Source organism: Lampetra fluviatilis, chromosome 45 (genome assembly GCF_964198595.1).
Source record: "Lampetra fluviatilis chromosome 45, kcLamFluv1.1, whole genome shotgun sequence".
NCBI classification, from domain to species: domain Eukaryota; kingdom Metazoa; phylum Chordata; class Hyperoartia; order Petromyzontiformes; family Petromyzontidae; genus Lampetra; species Lampetra fluviatilis.
The window spans coordinates 4,022,726-4,039,347 of NC_136319.1; the positions used below are offsets into that span (position 1 = coordinate 4,022,726).

At 51.1% G+C, this 16,622-nt stretch overlaps 1 protein-coding gene across 1 annotated transcript in view; it reads left to right on the forward strand.

Moving 5' to 3' along the window:
• The first annotated feature begins 380 nt into the window (after positions 1-380).
• Positions 381-16,622, forward strand: part of ENKD1 (enkurin domain containing 1) — a 16,585-nt gene continuing 343 nt past the window's right edge. Inside the window, exons 1-7 of the mRNA XM_078876704.1 lie at positions 381-836; positions 3,125-3,322; positions 4,370-4,542; positions 4,766-4,846; positions 7,963-8,114; positions 12,208-12,336; positions 13,407-13,441. Of these exons, the coding sequence (XP_078732830.1) occupies positions 740-836; positions 3,125-3,322; positions 4,370-4,542; positions 4,766-4,846; positions 7,963-8,114; positions 12,208-12,336; positions 13,407-13,441 (865 nt within the window). The 5' untranslated portion in view covers positions 381-739. The remainder of the gene's footprint in view (positions 837-3,124; positions 3,323-4,369; positions 4,543-4,765; positions 4,847-7,962; positions 8,115-12,207; positions 12,337-13,406; positions 13,442-16,622) is intronic.

Sequence of the window (16,622 nt, forward strand, 5' to 3'; positions counted from 1 at the left end):
CCTCCCCCCCACCTGGCACAGCTGACAAATGAGGAGCGCGGGTCCTCCCACCCAGTCACGTGGGTTGAGAGCTTGCACCAATCAGGGCACGAGTTTGCGGAAACCACCTCATGAATATGCATAAAACTCAAGCCGCGCCCACTCGACGAAACTGTCCAATCGAAAGCCGCGTTTGTCAAACCGGGCCGGCCCCTCCCTGAACCACGCCCACAAATCACCTCAACCAATCGGAAGCGTTTTCTTTTTTCTACGCCCATTTCAACCGTCCCCTGTCCAATCAGGGGGGAGGAGACGACGCTGAGGGAGAGGGTCGAGGGAAAGGGGGAGGAGCGAGAAAGGGGAGGAGCTATGGAGGGGGCGGGGCTTTGTTTCCTGGGCACCAGCGTGGGTTGACACCATCACCGCCACCACCACCAGCGGCGTCACGCCCGACCGCCTTTGTCTCTCTGTAGCTGCACCTTCTCATACACACCAACAACCACGCCCGGCCGCCTTTGTCTCTCTCTCCCTCACTCTCCATAGCAGCGCTCACAGTTTATAATACGGCTCACAACAGCACCCGGGAAGTTTGTATTTTATTTAAGGCCGAGTCGACATAGGGGTGAGACCGCCCCCCCCCACCCACCCAGCTGATGCTGGTGCTGGTGCGGGGATAGAACCTTGGTGCCAGGTTAGGTGCCAGGTTAGGTGCCAGGCGAGGTGCCAGGCGAGGTGCCAGGCTAGGTGCACGCAGTGAGCGATGTGCGAGGGACCGTCCACGATTTCTGGGCCCATCCCGCCCGATCTGAGTCTCTACCCGAAGAGCTACAACCAGCAGCAGGGGAGGCCACAGTCTGGTGAGACACACTCACACACAGACTCACACACACACAGATTCACACACAGACTTACACACACAGACACACACACAGACTCACACTCACACACAGACTCACACACACACACAGACTCACACACACACAGACACACAGACTCACACTCACACACAGACACACAGACTCACTCACACACACACAGACTCACACTCACACACAGACACACAGACTCACACTCACACACAGACTCACACACAGACAGACTCACACACATACTCACACAGACTCACACACACAGACACACACTCACACAGACTCACACACACACAGACTCACACACACAGACAGACTCACACACACACAGACTCACACACACACAGACTCACACACAGACAGACTCACACACAGACTCACACACACACATAGACACACAGACACACATAGACACACACAGACTCACTCACACACAGACTCACACTCACACACAGACTCACAGACGCACACACAGACTCACTCACACACAGACTCACACACAGACGCACACACACCCAGGATGGATCGTAGCCTGTACAGGGTCAGCCTGAATGTTTCTAACCGGCGCGGATGCTCCATTAGGGAGGGCATGACCGTGGCCGAGAAGACCAGAAGCTTCGTGCAGAGCAACTCATTCACTCACCCACGTGATTCTCCCCCCCACTCCCCCCCCCCCACCATTCCTCCCCCCCCACCACTCTTCCCCCCCCACCACTCTTCCCCCCCCACCACTCTTCCCCCCCCCACCACTCTTCCCCCCCCACCACTCTTCCCCCCCCACCACTCTTCCCCCCCCACCACTCTTCCCCCCCCACCACTCCTCCCCCCCCACCACTACTCCCCCCCACCACCCCCCCTACCACTCCCCCCCCCACCACTCCCCCCCCCCACCACTTCTCCCCCTCCCACCACCCCCCCCACCACTCCCCCCACCCCCCACCACTCCCCCCCACCCCCCACCACTCCCCACCACTCCCCCCCCCACCACTCCCCCCCCACCACCCCTCCCCCCCACTACCCCTCCCCCCCACCACCCCTCCCCCCCACCACCCCTCCCCCCCACCACTCCCCCCCCACCCCTCCCCCCAGCACTCCTCCCCCCCCCACCACTCCTCCCCCCCACTTCACTTATCCCCCCCACCACTCCCCCCCCCACCACTCCTCCTCCCCCCCCACCACCCCTCCCCCCACCACTTCCCCCCCCAACCACTCCCCCCCACCACCCCTCTCCCCCCCCACCACTCCCCCCCCACCCCTCCCCCCCCCACCCCTCCCCCCAACACTCCTCCCCCCCCCACCACTCCTCCCCCCCACTTCACTTCTCCCCCCCCATCACTTCCCCACCACCACTCCCCCCCCACCCCTCCCCCCAGCACTCCTCCCCCCCCCACCACTCCTCCCCCCCACTTCACTTATCCCCCCCACCACTCCTCCTCACCCCCCCACCACCCCTCCCCCCCACCACCTCTCCCCCCCACCACTTCCCCCCCCCCCACCACTTCCCCCCCCCCCCACCACTCCCCCCCCCCCCACCACCCCCCCCCACCACCACCCCCCCCCCCACCACGCCGCCCCCCCACTTCACTTCTCCCCCCCCATCACTTCCCCACCACCACTCCCCCCCCACCACTTCCCCCCACCACTCCCCCCCCATCACTCCCCCCCCCACCGCCATTCCCCCTCACCACTCTTCCCCCCCCCCACTCCCCCCCCACCACTCCTCCCCCCCCCCCACCACTTCCCCCCCCCAACCACTCCCCCCCGACCACCCCTCTCCCCCCCCCACCACTCCCCCCCACCACTCCCCACCCCTCCCCCCCACCACTCCCCACCCCTCCCCCCAGCACTCCTCCCCCCCCCAACACTCCTCCCCCCCACCACTCCCCCCCCACCACTCCTCACCCCCCCACCACCCCTCCCCACCACCTCCCCCCCCACCACTTCCCCCCCCCCACCACTCCCCCCCCCACCACTCCTCCCCCCCACTTCACTTCTCCCCCCCATCACTTCCCCACCACCCACCCCCCCCCCACCACTTCCCCCCCACCACTCCCCCCCCCCCACCACTCCCCCCCACCACTCCCCCCCCCCCACCACTCCCCCCCCCACCACTCCCCCCCCACCACCATTCCCCCTCACCACTCTTCCCCCCCCCACCACTCCTCCCCCACCACTTCCCCCCCCACCATTCCCCCCCACCATTCCCCCCCACCACCCCCCCCCCCACCACTCCTCCCCCCCCCACCCCCACCACTCCCCCCCCCCCCCCAACGCAGCTCGAAACCCCTTCCGAGCCCTGCCCCCCTGGGTGCCAACTTCCGCTCGTAGCCCCGCCCCTGGACCCCCTCCCCCTCGCGCGCTGGGGGAGGGGCTGGAGATCCTCCTGAGGGGGAGGGGCAGCGTGGGGGCGCTCATCCATGCTGAGGGGCCCCGCGAGGGGGAGGGGCCTTGGGGCGGGGGCCCCAAACGACAAGGTATGAATACAATTGTGAGTGGGTGAGTGGGTGAGTAGGTGAGTGAGTAGGTGAATGGATGAAAGGGTGGGTGAGTGGATGGGTGAGTGGTTGAGTGGATGAGTGGGTGGGTGAGTGGATGGGTGAGTGGGTGGGTGAGTGGATGAGTGAGTGGATGAGTGAGTGGATGAGTGAGTGGATGAGTGAGTGGATGAGTGAGTGGATGAGTGAGTGGATGAGTGAGTGGATGAGTGAGTGGATGAGTGAGTGGATGAGTGAGTGGATGAGTGAGTGGATGAGTGAGTGGATGAGTGAGTGGATGAGTGAGTGGATGAGTGAGTGGATGAGTGAGTGGATGAGTGAGTGGATGAGTGAGTGGATGAGTGAGTGAGTAGTGAATGGATGAAAGGGGTGGGTGAGTGGTGAGTGGGTGAGTGGATGAGTGAGTGGATGAGTGGTTGGGTGCGTGAGTGAGTGGATGGGTGAGTGAGTAGTTGGGTTGCTGAGTGGCTGGGTGGCTGAGTAGTTGGGTGGCTGAGTGAGCGGTTGGGTGGGTGGGTGAGTGAGTGGTTGGATGCGTGAGTGGTTGGGTGGGTGAGTGAGTGATGCCGCTGATAACAACGATAATGCTGCAGCTATTGATGTATGTATGTTGAACCTGTTTTCGCACCTTATCGGAGGTGCGGGCGGAAAGACAACAAACTAAAAACAACAAGAAGCAGTTAAAAAAACGAGTTTATCGATCTATATGATGATTTAAAGGTGCATCATAGCTTCATTGGCTTCCTAATATCGCAAGGAAGAGCGTTCCAGACGGCCACAGAAGCGCGTCTGAAAGTGCCGCGCGATGCGGTGACCACTGTATTTGTTTGATGACTATGCTCTTCTTGCTTATGCTGTTCTGGCTGACGATGATGCTGATGGTTATCTGCTGCTGATTCTCTTGCTGATGATCATCATGATGATGCTGCTGCTGATTATACTGCAGCTGCTGATGATGCTGCTGATGCTGATGATTCTGCTGATGCTGATGATTCTCTTGCTGATGATGCTGATGACGACCTTCAGGACACAAGCCGCGAAACCACGTCCTTGAAAACTTGCGACGCATCAGAAAGATCCAGCAGCAGCATCAGCAGCATCAGCAGCAGCCTCCTGCTCATCAGCAGTGTGAAGCCACCGCTCTCTGGAAGTCGAGGAAATACGACAACGTTCCCAGCAAAGTGACCGCCAAGCTGCAGGTGGGTGGGGTTCACGATGGCCGTGTGGGTGGGGTTCACGTTGGCCAGGTCGCTGGGTTCACGATGTCTGTGTGGGTGGGTTCATAATGGCCATGTCGCTAGTTTCATGATAGCCGTGTCGCTGGGATTCACATTGGCCATGTCACTGGAGTTCACGATGGCTCTGTCGCTGGGTTCATGATGGCCGTGTCATTGGGTTCATGATGGCAATGTCGTTTTATAGGAACCACCTCTTCCTCCTCGTGCTCAAAGCGCTGTGTTTCTCCGGGCTCACTCCAGAGGAAGAGGGGAGAGTGGGGGAGAGGTGAGGGGATCACTACTCAGTCACTCACCCACTCACCTACTCATCAACTCAGCCACACAGCCACTCAACCACCCTCTCACTCACAAACCCACTCAATCAACCGCACACTCACCAACTCACTCAACCACACTCTAACCAACTCACTCACCCACTCAATTTAACACCGATGTTTTGACGACCATATGATTCACAATAAAGTGTTTAGGGTTAGAGCGCATACATTTCAATGTGTCGTACAACCACCTCACGCCAACGCAGCTCATTAGCAAAGGGTTTGAAGGAAAAGCACCAGCTTCAAGTACACTAAAGCCTTCCCTCCATATGCGAGGGTTGCCTTCTTGAAAACGGTCAGCGAATGCAGAATAGAAACCTCATTCCATTGGGAAAAAATGGGGTTCCTGGTCCGAGTGAAATGGTAAATGTTTAATAACAATGACTACAATTAATAAATAATACAGATTTAAGAACAATACATATTTTCCAAATGCCTTTGACGACGGTCATGACGATGGTGATTTGACCACAGTGGAGGTGGTGATGGTGAGCAATTCAGGAAGATGACTCCTCGGGAGATGTGGGTGTTTGACAGAGTTCGCAAACGGGTTTTGATTCCTTACCCGTACCCTACCCGATACCTGGCTACCCGTACCCGGCCGGGTATCGGGTAGGGTACGGGTACCCGATTGCGACCTCTGGGATGAAGCCATGTTGCAGGCGCGGGTGGGTTGATTCTAGGAACTTGAATTGTGAGAAGAGACAAGACGTTGGGAAATGAGTGACAAAGGGCTACTCACCAGTGACAAACGGGTACCCGTACCCGTACCCGGCCGGGTACGGGTAGCCGGGTATCGGGTAGGGTACGGGTATCGGGTACCTGATTGAGACCTATGGTGTATGATAACAACACCGCACAGCTGTTATCACTTTTGCGCTCTTAGGGAGCGCTGTCTGCAACACTTTCCCCGATGGCATTTGCGTTCTGTTGAATAACGGACCTCTAAGTTGACGCGTTTATACCAAAATGTGTAAACGTGTGGACCGTAGTGAGTACATTACATGGTAGTAAAAATGCACAACAGCGAGTTTAGAGCAGGATTGCTGCACGATTTGAGGAATAAGAAGGCAGCCAAGGGGGGCGTCCCTAACCTTAGCTGCTTTGAAGAGGTGTTACCTCCCAGCGCCTGATATCCAGGAGGTCGTGGGTTCGATCCCGACCCTGACGCTGCTGTAAAATTGGAGTCATCATCACGGTGGCCTGGAGATGTTAACTCCCTTGCCTGGTGTACAGGAAGTCGTGGGTTCGATCCCGACCCTGACGATGCCTGCTGCTGCTGCTGTATATTTGGAGTCTGCGTCTCTCTATCTCATCATCATCACGGTGGCTTGGAGATGTTAATTCCCTCGCCTGGTATCCAGGAGGTCGTGGGTTCGATCCCGACCCTGACGCTTGCTGCTGCTGTAAAATTGGAGTCATCATCATCACGGTGGCCCGGAGATGTTAACTCCCTCGCCTGGTATACAGGAGGTCGTCTGTTCGATCCTGACCCTGACCATGCATGCTGCTGCTGTATATTTGGAGTCTGCGTGTCTCTCTCTCATCATCATCACGGTGGCTAGGAGATGTTAACTACCTCGCCTGGTGTACAGGAGGTCGTGGGTTCGATCCCGACCCTGACGATGCCTGCTGCTGTATATTTGGAGTCTGCGTCTCTCTCTCTCATCATCATCATCATCACGGTGGCCCGGAGATGTTGACTTCCGCGCCTGATATCCAGGAGGTCGTGGGTTCGATCCCGACCCTGACGCTTGCTGCTGCTGTAAAATTGGAGTCTGCGTCTCTCTGTCGTCATCATCATCACGGTGGCCCGGAGATGTTAACTCCCTCGCCTTGTATACAGCAACATGCTGCTGCTGTATATTTGGAGTCTGGCTCTCTCTGTCTCCCCCCCATGGTTGCATGGATTTTTCTCCGGATACTCTGGTTTTCCCCGCCACATTTAGAATCGACGTCACGCATTCAGAGATTTGGCTACTGTTATGAATTTCCACACGATCATGATATCAGCTACTTGGTTGAGCTATCATTTGTGATGGCCAGGTCGCTTCTGAAAAAGAGCTACGTAACTCAGTGGGGCCCTTACCTGGTGAAATGAAATAGTAAGTTGTAAAAACACCGCACTGGTTACACATTTGAGGCTGAGTTGACTTAGGCGGGGGAGGCCCAGGATCGGTTTTAGATAATCTCTGGTGTTGGTGGGCATGAGCGGGAATCGACCTCGGGTCGCCGGGTTCACCGATCACCGCTAGACTAACGCTCCCACAAAGAAAAAGATGCTCCGTATAGCCTTAACAGACTGTGGGGGCAAGTGCTGTTAGCGAGCACCTATGAAGGCTGAAACGGTACACAAGGGGGTGGGTGGCCAGCACCACGCCCGACCACCTTTGTCTCCCCAGTGGCGATGTTTACACACCGCACCAGGTACTCATTTTAGGCTGAGTCGACCTAGGGGAGGCCCAGGACTGGATCAGATAATCGTCACTGGTGTTGGCCGTGAGCGGGAATCTAACCTGGGTCGCCAGGTTCATAGCGCAGCGCGCTAACCGCTACACTACCGCTCCCACACACACCATCACACACCCGTAAGCATTCGCTAAGCCATTCACCCACCCACTCACGTGTGTCTCTCCCCATGTCTCCCTCTCTTTCTTGCTCATTCGTTGCACCCTCTCTCGCCATTAGAACTCATTGTTGTGTTTAGTGTTTCTGTCTTTGTCCCGCACCGCTGATACGCATGGTTGGCTATATATGGTGCGAAAGAAGTTCAACAGAGAGTAAATATTCACATTGTCTTCCTCTCTTTCTCCCACTCTCTCTCCCACTCTCTTTCCCCCTCTCTCCTGCTCACTGTCTTTCACGCTTTCTCTCTTTCCACCGCTCTCTCCCTCCCGCTCTATCTCCCTCTCTCTCTCCCTCTCTCCATCCTGCCCTGTCTCTCCCTTTCCCTCTCTCGCTCTCCCTGCCTCTCCCTCTCTGTCTCTCTTTTCATCTCTCTCTCTTTCTCTCCCTTTTCCTGTCTCCTGTGTGCTCTCTCTCTGTCTCTCTCTCCTCTGTGTAGACTCCTAGACAGGCGAGGCAGAGTGTGGACTTCGTGAAGCGGAACGCCAGGGACGCGTGGCAACGTGGAGAGAGAGACCACGGCCTAAGCAGATCCAACTCCCAGCCCAATCTCAGCCTGGCCCCTCAACCCAAGGGGATGCTGCCTGCCTAGTACGTTGGTTGAGTGTGTGAGTGTCAGCGTGTGAGTGTGTGTGCGAGTGAGTGTGTGTGCGAGTGAGTGTGTGAGAGTGTGAGTGTGTCAGCGTGTGAGTGTGTCAGCGAGTGAGTGTGTGTGCGCGAGTGAGTGTGTGAGAGTGTGAGTGTGTCAGCGTGTGAGTGTGTCAGCGTGTGAGTGTGTCAGCGTGTGAGTGTGTGTGCGAGTGAGTGTGTGTGCGAGTGAGTGTATGAGAGTGTGTTTGTAAGTGAGTGTGTGAGTTCGGCAAAACAACCCCCTTCCTCCTCGGTGGTGCCAAACGGTAACACTGGTGGATATGAGCAATGCCATAGAAGGAAGGAAGGCCAATTACAATTGGCTATACCCCTCATGGCGCTTGTAACCACCACAGCGGCCAATGGGAGGCTCTGGATGGCGTGAAACATATCTAGCTAAGCTTGTGCTGGAATCCCCAGGTGAACAGGCGTCTATGACATCTCCTGGACAAAACCCATTTGGCGGAGCCAGGAGACTGGACCCGTACCCTCGGGGTTCCTCCAGAAACAGCAAAAAGCCACTGCTAGTGGCCACTTGGAATGGTTGAACGCTCGCTGTGGAGGAAAGGCTTCCAGTCCTCTGGCGGGAGCTAGACCGGTACCGCCAGGATCTATGGGGTATTCAGGAGGTCCTGTGGACTGGCTTTGGTTCCAGTCACCATGAGGGGTGGACAATCCTTTACGCGGGGCAGAAGACTGCTAAACAACAGGGAGTGGTTCATCTTCTAAACAAAATAATGAAGGGGACGTGGAAGCATGGCAGTAAGTGTGGACATCTGTAAACCACAGGCTACTGTGGGCTCGTCTCCCCATCAACCAGAGGCGAAGAGTGGTGGTGGTGGTCGTTGCTTATGCCCTCGCCAAAGATGAACATCAGTGGAGGGATGCAGGCAAAGCCGATGAGTCAGATGCCTTTTATGACCTCCTGTCACCGGTGCGAGCTAAAGTGGGCCCACGAGATAATCATCCTGTTTGGTGACTTTAATTCCCGAGTGGGTCATTATGCTGGCACTTGGGCTGGAATGATTGGAAGGCATTAGCCAGATCAACTCAATAACAACGGTAGGAGGCTGCGGGACTTCTGTGCAGCCCATGGACTTGTAATTACCAGCACGCTGTTCCGGCATCAGAGCATCCGCACAAGATCATGGCATTAAGTGGGTAAAATGTATGTCTTCACTGGCATTCCTCAAAAGGTGCAGACATTCAAGGGTAATAAAATAACACATCACATAAAGTCTGTTAAAGCTAGCCAAATACTACACAAAGCTAGCGAATCATTATTCTAGAGAATACAGCACAACAGGAGTGAATTATCTCACATTTCTGAATCTCTAAAGCACTTGCACTTACATATCAGCAATAGTGTATCCATACATTATTGGAATATAATTGATAATATAACACAACAATCGGCTGATAATGTATTTAACCTAACTAAAACTAAACAAATTAATACATTTTCTAGACTTCATAACAAACAATTCCCAACTAATAATGAACAATTTAAAAACAAACTGTAATGAACCTAACTAACACTGATTTAGCCAGCGACATCATTTCCATCCTTTCTAAAGGCCTTAACTTTGCCGTTACCCCATGCACAATTCCAGTGGATGAGATAATTGCTGAGGTAGACTCAGCGGTAAGACACCTTACACATAATGAGGCAGAGATGACTAGGCGTGAGGTTGTCAAAATAAATTAGAATAGCAAAGTACCAAAAATAAATATGAGCTTTAACGAAGCAAAGCCTTAAGGGAGCTTCGATTAAATATATTCAAATTCTGGCAGCTGATAAAGGCCGCACTACTGTAGTGATGTCACGAGCAGATTATGATAATACAATTTAAGATTTTCTAGAGGAAAGTACCTATATTAAAATTAAACGAGATCCAACTAATATTTTATAACGTGATACTACTGCAATCATTGCAAATTAATTAATCCCCAAGACTGAGCAATACCAAATGAAGCCAAGGGCCTCAAAATCACCTAGACTGTACAGGCTACCAAAGATGAATAAAATCGGTATCCCTTTATGACCCATAGTAAGTACAATAAGCTCTGCCACATATACATTAGCAAAATATGTAACTAAACAAATACAGCCCTACATCGGTAGGACATCTTCATTCAAATAAAATTCAGAACATCTTGTGAATGTGATTAGAGATATTAAACTTAACCCGAATGATATTTTGGCGAGTTTTGATGTAATTTCTCTATTCACTAAGGTTCCAGTTAACGAGTCGCTTAAATTACTTGATACACTAGTAAAGAAGACAGGTTTACCAGAAGATATTCCAAAACTAGCTGACCATGTCTAAATAACACTTATTTCTTATGGAGAGGTGATTTCTTTAAACAAAAGGAAGAAGCAGCAATGGGCTCTCCTTTGTCTCCTGTTATAGCAAATCTGTACATGGAAAACTTTTAAACAAGAGCACTTGCCTCAAGTACATTAATACCATATTTTTGATTAAGATATGTGGATGCCACTTTGGTTGTGTGGCCACATGGTAAATATACACTTAATTAATTTCTAAATCATCTCAATGCACAAAACCTGACCATCCAGTTCACCATAGAAATGGAGGTGAATAACACACTCGCTTTCCTAGGTATTTTGCTTGGACGCGGCCTAAATGGTAAGATAACACACAGCATTTACTGAAAGGGAACGCACACTATCTGAATGCAGATTCGCATCATCACCCTGCACAGAAATCCTCTCTCATTAAGACGCCCATATATCGGGCAAAAACAGTGTCAGATGGTGAAAGTCTAAGGATTTAGATTAAACATGTTAAAGAAGCACTACGACTGAATGGCTACAGTAATGCTCAAATTAACAGAGCATTGAATGCCAATTCAAGATCGAACAACAATACTGCTGAAACATATAAGATTATTAAAACAATTAAAATACCATATATCTCAGGAGGAACTGACACATTAGCCTGTGTTTTGCAAAAGCAAAACATTAAAGTAAGATTTGGTACGGTACACAACATTATAAAACCAGTGTCTTATACAAAAGATGAATTACCTATGTTATCAACAGAAAGTGTATATCGGATTCATTGCTTATGCGGTAAATGCTATATTGGACAGACGGGACGTAACATTAGCGGAAGACTAAAAGAACACCAAAGGAATATTAAATTATCTCAAACACAACTTTTGGCAGTGGCAGAAAATGCTTGCCAACAAGAACACTCAATTGATTTTGACAACGTTGAAGTGTTGTGTAAAACTAAATGTTACTGGCCAAGACTAATTAAAGAATCTATTGAAATTCAGAGAAATACAAATAATTTGAGCTGCTCTGATAGCTACAGGCTTAGTGCAGCCTGGTCACATTATTAAGTAATACATATTACAATTCCTTATAGAGGAATCATACTAATTAACTTATTTATAATCTCCATATATATAAAAGGCAAAGTTGTGATTATGTGTGTCTGTTCAAAATGTTTAGCGTACTTCCCGACATGCAACAAACTTGAAATGTGCCATGTGGGTACTTTCCAGACTGTACACCATGCAAAAATTATAAAAATACACTTTAGTTTTTTTGGGGGGGCGGGGGAGCTCAATAATGCAAATATTTTTTGCACGGCAAGTGAGCTGTGACGTCACATCTGTCACGTGACCCGCGCGTGTGGAAGCGTAACGCATTGTCGTGTAGTGGTTAGCGCGCTGCGCTACGAACCCGGCGACCCGAGTTCGATTCCCGCTCACGGCCACCACCGGTGACGATTATTTGAACCGGTCCTATGTTCCTGCAGTCACGAAAGCTCAAATCAAGAATGTGAACACAACTCCTAGTTGTATTTCCACAAAGGAGTAATAAAACCCTATTTATATATTTTTCCTTTTTTTTTTACTAGCAGCAAAAATAGGTCCCCATAGTTTTTTGGGGTTTCTTTTCTTTTGGCAGGACCCTCTTGATCAAGCGTCTTGAGGATCTCAGCGAGGCTTCCCCCATGGGCAAGGATTCGTTGATGTTGACAATAGCTGCTCGATGCTGTGTGTTGCACCCCGACAGTCTGATCGAGCGCAGGGAGGAGTGGAGCAGGCAGCAGGAAGAGAGACGCAGACAGCAGCCCGAGATCGGACAACCGGAGGGGCACACAGCGATGAGAGAGACGGAGAGGGCGGAGACACTGGCCTGCCTGTGCAGCAGTGAGGAACGCATGCAGACACCGTGGGAGAGAGAGACACAGGGAGAGAGAGAGACACACACACGGAGAGACAGACAGGAGGAGAGAGAGACAGACAGTGGAGACGTTGACCTGCCTGCGCAGCAGTGAGGAACGCATGCAGACACCGTGAGAGAGAGAGACACAGGGAGAGAGAGAGACACACACACGGAGAGACAGACAGGAGGAGAGACAGAGAGCGGAGATGCTGACCTGCCTGCGCAGCAGTGAGGAACGCATGCAGACACCGTGGGAGAGAGAGACACAGGGAGAGAGACACACACGGAGAGACAGGAGGAGAGAGAGACAGAGAGCGGAGACGCTCGCCTGCTTGAGCAGTGGTGAGAGATGTGCAGAGACACCGGGAAAGAGGGAGACACTGGGAGAGAGAGACAGAGATAAACACGGGGAGAGAAAGACACACGGAGAGAGACACGGAGAGAGACACGGGGAGAGAGAGAGAGAGAGGGATATGGGGAGCAAGAGAGAGGGAGAGACATGGGGAAAGAGCGAGACGCATGGGAATGTGTGTATGTTGAACTTCTTTCGCATCATACGTAGCCAACGGTGCTAATCGGATGACCGTGAGAGAGACACGAGGAGAGAGAAAGAGAGGTAGACAGTGGAGACACTGGTCTGTCACCAGTGAGACACATGGAGACCATGTGGGAGAGAGAGAGACACGGGGGTGACAGAGCGAGAGAGAGAGACACGGGGGAAGAGAGACGTGTTCACACAGCTCCTGACCTTGCCTCTACAAACTTTATCATTTCATTATTTCTTCACCTTTTTTCGTGGGAATTTCATTCACTAACAGTGAGTCTTTTAATTTACACAAACTTTGATCATTTGTTTATTTAGACAGGTCATCAACTCGTACTACTCCAAATGAAGATACGTGGAGTCCCAAGGGGTTTGACATACTGGCATTTTATTAACGCTCTTTTGGAAGACACCACCTTCATTAATCACTTTGGGGTCTTCTGGGTGGAGTGGCAGGCAACGAAAGATTGTTTTAATAACCTACCACAATAGTGGGATATAGGGAAAGTACACATGAAAAAACTGTGTCAAAGGTATGCCTGGGTGAACACAAAAAAAACATTGACCAGTAAATTTGTGAGCTTGAGAGCAGAGTCCGTAACATAGAGCAAATGCAGAAGATCGGGGGCAATCCAGGCCTACTACAGAAATATGTGTAGATCCTGGAATGTCTAAAAGGTTTGCAGAAAGAAAAGGCAGAAGGAGCATGTAGCCACTCTCGTTTTAAATGCACCATGGATATGGACTCTAGCTCAACACTTTTCATCTCGTTAGGGAAGCAGAATGGTAGGTGCAAAACTATGGAGGGTTTATCTTCTTTGTTCTTTCGTTAAAGTCACGTAGAAGGGAAATAATAAAATAATAAAAATAAACATAATAAAATACAATTCTCACGACGTTTCGGCCACAACGCAAGCAGCCGTCCTCAGGTGAAGACCAGGTCTGTCGGGGAGACAGCGTCTGAATGGAGGGTTTATTTGATGACATGGGGGTCCTTGTTTCAAACAACAATCAAATAGCTTCAACAGTAGCACAGTACTATAGAAATATGTTCTCTCTAGAGTATATATCCATACCGGCCCTAGATGAAATCTGAAAGGACTGCCTACTTTGGGTGAAGACGACAGGGAATATCTCAAAGAAGAGGTCAAACAGGGTAACCTAGACATGGCAGTGAGTGCCCTGGCCAGGAACAAATTCCCAGGGATTGATGGGTTGCCAGGGGAGTTGTATCGCCATTTTTGGCACTCCCTGCGGGAAGACTACAAAGCTGTTCTAGATGTAGCAGTGGATTCCAACGTGATGCCTCAGTCCTCGGGGAGAGCCATGCTCAAGTTTTCAAGTTTCAAGTTTCATTTATTAGGTATAGCCCTGTGAGCCAATCGGCACTTGAATCGGGTGCAACCGCAACAAACAAAAAACTAAAACATGAACAAGAAAACATCTTCAAGTGACTATGTGACTAAGTGCTCACACCGCTTACAAAAAAGGGTAACCTTAGACACCTAAAGAATTGGCATCCAGTCTCAGTGCTGAGCACAGACTATAAGATTCTCACAAAAGCTGTCTCTGCTAGGCTTAGGATGGTGTTGGCTCAGGTTATTGGCAATGACCAGGCATACACTATTCCAGGGAGGACCATCCATGATGGGATTTTCCTAGTGAGAGAAGTGATCACTCTGTTGGAGCAATTGTACTTTCCACTTGCCTTTATCTCACTTGATCAAGAGAAAGCATTTGACAGGGTTGATCGCTGGTATCTACTTGTCACTCTAAAAACGTTTGTTTTGGCACTAGGTTCATAGGGTTAATTGGGTTGCTCTACAACATGGCCCAGTGTCTTGTCAAAGTTAACCATGCACCAATTGCTCCTGTAGACTTCAAAAGAGGAATCGGGCAAAGGCTTTTCTATGTCAGGACAGCACTACACCCTCATTATGGAGCCTTTTTTGCATCTACTTCGACGCCGACTCACTGGTTTAACTCTGAAGGAGCCCAGTATGAGAGTGACTCTCACAGCATATGCTGATGATATTCTCCTGTTCTACAGAGTGATCATGATATTGAACGGCTGTGCGAGTGCCAAACAGGTTTACTCATGCGCGTCCTCCAGGATGAACTGGGAGAAGTGCAGTGGGCTGCTTGTGGGATGAAGCCCAGTTTCTTGAGTTTGCTAAAACAATTATGTGGAGCAAATAGTGTCTTCACCATCTTGGCGTACTCCTGGGACCTGGAGATAAAACATTACACAATAATTATTTTTTTTAAGAAGAGGTGAAGAACCGACTGGAGCCTTGGGGGCGCTGTATAAAACTCACGTTCATATGGAAAATCCTGGTAGTGAACCAGTTGATTGCGTCCACATTCTGGCACTGCTTCTTTTCCCTCTGCCCGCATTCTTGCTTGTCAAATTTCCAAGAATGATGGCTGCCTTCTGGTCACATATGGTGCACCGTGTGGCTGCTGGCATCATAGCTTTGCCACTGCAGGAGGGCAGGCAAGGTCTAGTGTGTGTATGGAGCAAACTCTCTACCTTTCACTTAGAAGCCATACACATATATCTCTACACAGTCCCATCACCCGTGTGGTGTTCCACAGCATTTTTTTTCTAAATAACCTGGGGGGGGGGCTGCAGTGAAGCATTATGGGTATTCCACTGTCGCAGATTCCCCACTTCTACAGGAGTGTCCTTCAGACCTGGGCTTTCCTCGTCACTGCCAAACTGAATAAACCCCGGTCAGCATCAGACTTAGCTCACGAGCTGCTATTGTGGAACTCCAACCATGGCGCTACCCTCTAGTGTGGGTCCAGCCATAGAGAAACGCATGGTAGACGCACATCGCATTAGGGTAGCCGATCTGGTGAAACCAGGCACGGAGGGGCAGTGGCTTCTCCCTATTGAGATAACTGCAATGACTGCAATGTGCTCAGTGAGACTTGCTGCAAAGCTTCTTAATGAAGTACGTAGGGCTTTCTCAACAGCAGTAGGGACCACACCAGCAGTGAGTGCTGGTGAGGAGTCGGCTAACGGTGGCCCAGTTTTCACCAAAGCTGAATGTCATCCCAGCAAGGAAGCGCTCACCGTCTTCTTCACAGCAGCACTGGGTACATACCTCAGGGAATGAACAGGAGGGATGATTCTCAGATGTAGAGCGGAGGAAGCTGTATGCCTAAATCGTCCAATTCCACCACAAATAATAATGTCCTGCAAAGACCATGCTTGGAGGGAGCCAATGCCCTGCAGTGATCGCGTGAGGCCTCATTAGGAGCCGTTGTTGCTCCGATCCATCGTATAAGCACCACGGTGACCTGACCTGGAGCATTGCCCATGGGACTGTGACCACGAACACATTTCCATCACATTTCACAGAGACAAATCCAGAATGTATATTCTGTGGTGAGCTTGAAACAGTAGCACATCGATATGTACACTGGAAAACCCTAGACTCACTCAATAAGCTGCTACTTAATAACCTACTGAAATGTGATCTTCACTTCTCCCTCATGATTCTTATTTTTGGATATAGGGTGAACAAGGGCACCAAAGATACAAAAGGGTTGGTGAACTTCACCATGAACAATGCTAAACTGGCTATACGGCCATGAAAATTTCCATTGAAGGAAATAGTTAATTCAGTCACTGTCACATCATCAAAGCCCTAGTTTCTGCCAGAATGTGGCTAAAATTTACTGGAGGCATCCCATCCTTCTTGACGCA